The 8059-nt window shown below is 36.4% G+C and overlaps 1 protein-coding gene across 1 annotated transcript; it reads right to left on the reverse strand.

Moving 5' to 3' along the window:
• Positions 1-1153: 1153 nt before the first annotated feature.
• LOC130048632 (uncharacterized) lies at positions 1154-7066 on the reverse strand. Its single transcript, XM_056145630.1, has 2 exons — positions 7018-7066; positions 1154-1959 (listed from the first exon to the last, which is right to left on the reverse strand). The coding sequence occupies exons 1-2, from the start codon at positions 7064-7066 to the stop codon at positions 1154-1156; spliced, it is 855 nt and encodes a 284-aa protein (XP_056001605.1).
• Positions 7067-8059: the final 993 nt, after the last annotated feature.

An 8059-nucleotide genomic window follows, 5' to 3' on the forward strand; every position in this document is an offset into this window, starting at 1 on the left:
AACCATTTAGATCCGAACACAGCAGCAAACCCTAACAAACCAGATGCATCCGTAAATAATCGGGTGATATCTAAAGATTCCCATTCCACTGGGAAAAGAACTGATTTTCCATTAAAGTTCTCTAGGAAATGTAGCCACATTGTTAAATCTGCTCTGACTTCTTTATTAAAACGGATCAGATACTGGGGTTTCAAAATCCCTATTGTTAAATCGATCAAACGGCGTAAAAAAAAAGTCCTACCAGGAACTACTACCAAACACGCAATATTTAAAACTCCAATTAATTTCTCGTAATGCAACTTTCTTTCTATTTCTAAATTGACGCACTAAATTTCTACATTTTTTCAGTTTATCTAGTGGAAGGCAACTCACCATATCGATGGAATCTACTTCAATACCATAAATAGCAATGCATGTCACTGGTCAGAACGTTTTTTCCATATTCATTGGAATGCTAATTCTGCCACATACGGCCAAAAAGTTATCCATATCATTTTTGCATTTTTCCGAGTTGGGGGGTCCGATGAAAAAGAAATCATCCAAAATATGAGACATGCCCGCAGCCTTCAGTTTGTTCAACATTACCCATCGAAGAGCTGTACTTAACTGCTCAAATATTTGACAAGAGCTGCTAGCCCCCATAGGCAAACACCGTTCATAATAAAATTGACCTTGCCATGTAAATTCCAAAAGGTGATAATCATCAGGGCTCACTGGTATAATACGAAAGGCATTCTTAATATCAGATTTAGCCATAAGACAACCTTCCCCAAACTGACGTACAAGTGAAACTACAGTGTCAACTGAATTATAATGAACTTCCGAAAATTCTTTAGGAATGTTTGAATTTACTGAATCCTGGGCTGGAAAAGAAAGATCATGAATGATCCGAAATTTGTTTGGTTCAGATTTAGGAACCACCCCTAGAGGAGAAGTCTTAAAATGTGTTAATGGCGGATGCGGAAATGGGCCTGAAATTCTTTGTCTATTTAAACCCGAATTAATGTAGTCTTCAACAATTTCTGGGTGTTCATGGGTTGATTTGTGATTGTGAGGAAGGTGAATGGAAGGAGTTTTTACATATCCTAAACGAAAACCAGATGTGAAGCCTGAAACTAGAAAATTTAATTTTTCTTTTTCATAACCTTGTAATTCATTTTTGAGACTTACTGGGTTTACTGGTGTTGGAAGGGCCATTGTCAGTTCTGAATGAGGAGGTGGAGTTAGACCGTATGCTTGTGCACTGTAATCGTGGGTGGGGACCGTTACAGTCTTGGCAGGTATGGGAAAATTTACACGGGTGGGATATACACTTTTGCCCTTTGTTATATGCAAAGCAATATCTGGGACGAAAGGGCTGACGTTTTCCAAAACTCCCTTGCGATTTGTTTGGAGACCTAATTCCCATAGATGCTGCCTTTAACCTTAATTCTGTTACTACTCTTTCCCATGGTAATAAAGATGTCTCTCTTATTTTCCTAAATGACTCATCATAATTCCTCCAAGCTTGATCACCGTGGAGCTTGCTTATTTCACGAATTTGATACATGTACTTTAACAGATTGCTTGCCTCTTGAGGGAATTTTTGCAAGTATATGCTGATAAATATCAGATAAGCATCTGTCCACTGATGGATTGTAATTGGGTTTTTATTTGTTGATGCTTGTTGAAGTTCAATTTTACCAGATTTTACCATAATGGAAAGGGGCTCTTCAGTTGAGTTGGGTAAAAGAAATTTCAAGTCAACAAATTCATTATTCCAAATTTTGAGCTTTACCTTAGCCGAAACAGTAGCCCCAAGAGGCACACTATCTGTTAATTGTATTTGTGAATTGTTATCAGAATTTCTGCCTGTTGGCTCACCTGTTAACACATTGTCCAGAAGGGCTCCAAGTGCTGAAGCTGGGACCATGGCACTAGCTTGTAGAGTATGGAGAGCCAAAGAGTTCAATATTCTATCTTTGTAATTATGTATTTGTTGTTACTAAATGCGCCATTGGTTCAATGTAAAATAGAAAAATGTTAATCGTTATCTTGACATTTGTAGTACATAACGGTATATTCGTTATTTGAATGACGTAAGATGTAAAGGAATGTAATGTCTGTGTAGATGCGTAACAAGTGAATGCATTATTTATTCAATGTAAATTTGAAATTAGATCTTCGTCATCCGTATTTGAGCATTTGCACATTGCAGTTGCGAGTTACAGTAAAACAAATTTGGTAATCCGTCCGATGATAGTTCGACATTCGAATTTGCTCATTTGTTTACTACATTGCAACATTTGTTCGTTGTTTTACCATTATGACGACAGAGGGCGCGCGCTACATCGAATCTTTTGGGAAATAGACTATAAAATCATATTGGAGGACCAGTTTATGTGACATTCCCTCGGAGCTATTATTTTCCCGGCCTTTCGAAGTCCAAGGTAAATTATTTTATTTTGTGCAAGGAAGATATTTTGATAAGCAAATTCATACCATATTTTTCCTATGAGTTTCATTCCTTCTGTTTATCATAAGTAGAGTTTCTTCTCCGACGATCTACTGATTAATAGAAAAATTCGATTATTTAATCGAAATGGACCCCGATTATAGATATCTATTGAAATTTTTGATAATCAATTAATCAAAATATAACTTAAAGTAATTTATTCTCATGCTTTCTTGATTTATTTTCTGTGAATGTAACTAATTCATAAGTATTAATTTGATAAATGAATCCAATGATAAAATATACATCAAAAATGCATTTCAGAAATCACCCCAATTTTTTTACCAATTCAATAATAAACAAATTTAATACTTGAAATCAATTGATTATTAATCAATTATAGTGCGTCCGATTATACTGATAATCAATCATGAAAAAATATTCCGATGGTTCATCATCACGACTGTTTAAAAGGTTGAACACTATTCCCTAACAGGGCAATTGTTACACTACAAATGGAATTGTTACTCTTTTTTAGTGTAATTAACTGTATCATTGGGATTTTCAGTTGTTTCCCCTCTATTCTCGTATTTGCTTTGAGTAAAAAATTAAGTGCAAGAATACTTCTACATCCTCTAAATATTTAGAATCTAGGAAGCGTATATTTACATATATGTACAAGGACTCTATATGTGGCCAACAAGGTTTATAAATAACCTCTAACAGCTAGACTATCAAATAAAAAGATGTTTCTTTCTCTGCTTTAAACAGACAAAATGAGTGGTTTACAATAAAGAGGTTTGACAGAGGACAACTGGAACAATTTTTTTGACAAGAGAAAAGTATCTCAAATTAAACTATATCAAAATATCCCCGGTAATGTTGATTAATGATACATTTTTAACAAAAATAGGAGTTTTGAAATTGGGGTGTCTGAAATTGAGTTAGCTGTCTTGTGGAGAGAAAAAGAAGGGGGTGATCAGATACGAAACAAGTGCTTGTGGAAATAATGTAAAATTCAAATCTAGGCCATGGCTCAGGCTACTGGTTTTATGGCCTGGCCTAGTAAAAATTATGGAAAAATAGCCCGACTGGTCTATTACATAAAAAGTTTAAATATGTTACATTCAAGGTTGGCTGTCATTTAATGAAAACAACTGGTAAATGATAACTGATTCACTTTGTTTACAAATATAAAACCCATAGGCGTCGGAACCGGGTGGGGGGGGGTAGGGAGGGGCTTAGCCGCCCCTCCCCCACTTTTTTTGCAAAGATAAACATAATAGACATAATACTCCCCCCAAACGACGTAGAAACATTTTTGTTGGTTTAGCCCCCCCCCCCCCCCCCCCCCTTTCCGACGCCTATGAAACCAGAATAGTTTTTGCGTGTTTTAGAATTCTTATTCAATGTACATATTAACTATTTAATATTGCGAAAACGAAAATCAATCCCAATCAAAGCAGATATGTACCAGAGTTTTTGGTCTCGCACAAATAAATGTAACGTCCCTGGTGGTATGTGGTTACTAAATGGCATACACTGTTTGTTTAAAGTAAACTCATGGAAAAAATCAGTCCAGTCATCTATATCTATATTGATACTTACAACAATGTTCTACATCAAGTCTCTGATCAAACTACTTCAGCAGCACATTTTCACCGACTTTTAGCGCCAACCGGTTAATGTTGAGTGTGCTAGACCGAGTGTTAACTGGTCCTCCTATATGATTCTATAGTCTGTTTCCCAAAAGATACGATGTAGCGCGCGCCCTCTGTCGCCATAATGGTAGAACAATTTACAAATGTTGAATTGCGCAAATGCGAATGTCGAACTAACATCGGACGGATTACCAAAACACATTTACCACAACTCGCATAGGCTTAACAAACTACAATGTGCAAATGCTCAACTACGGATGACGAAGATCCAATTTCAAATTTACATTAAATAAATAATGCATTTACTTGTTACGCATCTACACAAACATATATTCCATTTACATCTTACGCAATTCAAATGACGAATAAACCGTTATGCACTACACATGTCAAGATAACGATTAACATTTTTCTATGTACATTGAACCGATGGCGCATTTAGGAACAACAAATACATAATTACAAAGATAGAATATTGAACCCTTTGGCTTTCCATAGTAGTCCATGCATCTAGCGTTTGAATGCTATTGACTATAGCTTATTCCAGATTGATATTTTTTCCCGTAAACTGTTTTTCGAAACTAACTATTAAACACAGATTTCACTCCATTCCACTCAACTTTTTACCCCCAAGTCCTCTCTTTGCGTTTGGTTGCGCGTGTGCGTGTGAAATAAAGAAATGTATGGTATTTATTAAAATATATCACAAAGGCTATTGGTGACATATATTACGCATTTTAAAATAAGTCTAAGGGGGGGGGGGGGGGGGTGAATGGTTCTGGGAACATTTTCATTGGTTGCCGTTACAGAAAGGCAGTGACTGGTGTATTGAGTCCTGTTAATAGGTTCTTATTGAGTATTTTGCGGTCGTCGTCTTTATGTAATGGGGTAGCTGAATCGGAAGGTATAAGCCGATTTAGGTTGACTGATCACACAGTAAAAGTCTAATTATTAATTACTCTAAGTCGATGTACTAAGCAGGTGTTCACGTAATTAAAGGAGTGATGGGTCATCTGGTGGTGGGAAGGGATTGCATTGATGACGCATACTTTTCATACCATGAAAGGGGGTCAAACAAACGTTCCATGTACCCAGACGGAAAACGATACTTAGTACTGGAAATTCAAATTTTATGACATGCATAAAACGGAACTTCAAACTTATCTCTTTAACAGAACTGAACTGCTCTGTGCCATTTAAATTGATATAAGATACAACCACATTAAGGATTCAAATTAAATCGTCACAAAATAACATATCAATGTTGATTAGAGCGAACCAGACATCCCGCATACAACTATCGAATTTCGCCGAATTTTATTTATTTTGATAACCACGCTGTAACCATTAAACCTCCGCAGACAATAATAGGTCCTCTATCATTTAGAATTGGAAAGAGCCGGCCAGAGGTAGGTGTGCTATTGTATCTGTAGTCGCGATCAGTGTTGTTAGGGAGTGTGTCTTTTATATCAGTTATACATTGTGTTATAACCATTACGTTTTTTGTTAAAATTCAGTTTTAATCACAGAGAGAGAGAGAGAGAGAGAGAGAGAGAGAGAGAGAGAGAGAGATCAAAGAAGCGTGTTGTGGAATTTCCAGGGTGGTAATGATGTTTGCTTTCACGATATCCATAGTTCAAGTAAACATGCTTCTAAAGTACAGAGATGAACACGATGTATTTTTCTGTATGCATGTAATAGAAGTTTTTATAGAGGGGTGGGGTGGTTGGTGTAAAGGAGGGGTACGTCTCGCTGTATGTACATGGACATTGTACTTTCAATTTAAGGTAATTTGATTGGAGAATTTTGAGGTATATTCGAGAAAAAGGTTTCTTCTATAGACTATATTTCTTGGAATGCAACTTCATTCTCAAACCATGCGAATTGTCCCTGTTCAATTCGAAAAAAGAAGGTCAGGTGCAGTGTTTTCAAGTTATTAGGTCACCTGGGCTTACTCAGGTGACCTATTTGAATTGGTTGTCGGCCGTCGTCGTGCGTTATTTATATTATATTATGATTTATTTTTAACTTCTTCTTAATAACTACCAATCCAATTATTTTCAATTTGGTATGAAGCATCTTTTGGACAAGAGGGACATAAATTATAAATTTCAGGACTCCAGCTCCCCTAGGGGCGGGGCAAAAACTGTCCCAAGTTGACCAATTTTCAATAATCTTCGCCGCAAGAACCGCACATGTGTATATAAAAAAACACCCCACTAAATACATGGTAATGTAGAGCAGGGAGGCCTCTAACAAAATTGTAAATTTCATGATCCCCAGGGTATATGGAAAGCCAAAGGGTTCAATATTCTATCTTTGTAATTATGTAATTGTTGTTCCTAAATGCGTCATCGGTTCAATGTACATAGAAAAATGTTAATCGTTATCTTAACATGTGTAGTGCATAACGGTATATTCGTCATTTGAATTGCGTAAGATGTAAATGGAATATATGTTTGTGTAGATGCGTAACAAGTGAATGCATTATTTATTTAATGTAAATTTGAAATTGGATCTTCGTCATCCGTAGTTGAGCATTTGCACATTGTAGTTTGTTAAGCCTATGCGAGTTGTGGTAAATGTGTTTTGGTAATCCGTCCGATGTTAGTTCGACATTCGCATTTGCGCAATTCAACATTTGTAAATTGTTCTACCATTATGACGACAGAGGGCGCGCGCTACATCGTATCTTTTGGGAAACAGACTATAGAATCATATAGGAGGACCAGTTAACACTCGGTCTAGCACACTCAACATTAACCGGTTGGCGCTAAAAGTCGTTGAAAATGTGCTGTTGAAGTAGTTTGATCAGAGACTTGATGTAGAACATTGTTGTAAGTATCTATATAGATGACTGGACTGATTTTTTCCATGAGTTTACTTTAAACAAACAGTGTATGCCATTCAGTAACCACATACCACCAGGGACGTTACATTTATTTGTGCGAGACCAAAAACTCTGGTACATATTTGCTTTGATTGGGATTGATTTTCGTTTTCGCGCCCCTTCCCCACCATTCTTGCATTGCTGTCACTGAAATACGTAATTCACAATATTAAATAGTTAATATGTACATTGAATAAGAATTCTAAAACACGCAAAAACTATTCTGGTTTCATAGGCGTCGGAAAGTGGGGGGGGGGGGGGGGGCTAAACCAACAAAAATGTTTCTACGTCGTTTGGGGGGGGGGTATTATATCTATTATGCCTATCTTTGCAAAAAAAGTGGGGGGGGACTAAGCCCCTCCCTACCCCCCCCCCGGTTCCGACGCCTATGGGTTTTATATTTGTAAACAAAGTGAATCAGTTATCATTTACCAGTTGTTTTCATTAAATGACAGCCAACCTTGAATGTAACATATTTAAACTTTTTATGTAATAGACCAGTCGGGCTATTTTTCCATAATTTTTACTAGGCCAGGCCATAAAACCAGTAGCCTGAGCCATGGCCTAGATTTGAATTTTACATTATTTCCACAAGCACTTGTTTCGTATCTGATCACCCCCTTCTTGTTCTCTCCACAAGACAGCTAACTCAATTTCAGACACCCAATTTCAAAACTCCTATTTTTGTTAAAAATGTATCATTAATCAACATTACCGGGGATATTTTGATATAGTTTAATTTGAGATACTTTTCTCTTGTCAAAAAAATTGTTCCAGTTGTCCTCTGTCAAACCTCTTTATTGTAAACCACTCATTTTGTCTGTTTAAAGCAGAGAAAGAAACACCTTTTTATTTGATAGTCTAGCTGTTAGAGGTTATTTATAAACCTTGTTGGCCACATATAGAGTCCTTGTACATATATGTAAATATACGCTTCCTAGACTCTAAATATTTAGAGGATGTAGAAGTATTCTTGCACTTAATTTTTTACTCAAAGCAAACACGAGAATAGAGGGGAAACAACTGAAAATCCCAATGATACAGTTAATTACAATAAAAAAGAGTAACAATTCC

The sequence above is a fragment of the Ostrea edulis genome, chromosome 7, assembly GCF_947568905.1.
Source record: "Ostrea edulis chromosome 7, xbOstEdul1.1, whole genome shotgun sequence".
NCBI classification, from domain to species: domain Eukaryota; kingdom Metazoa; phylum Mollusca; class Bivalvia; order Ostreida; family Ostreidae; genus Ostrea; species Ostrea edulis.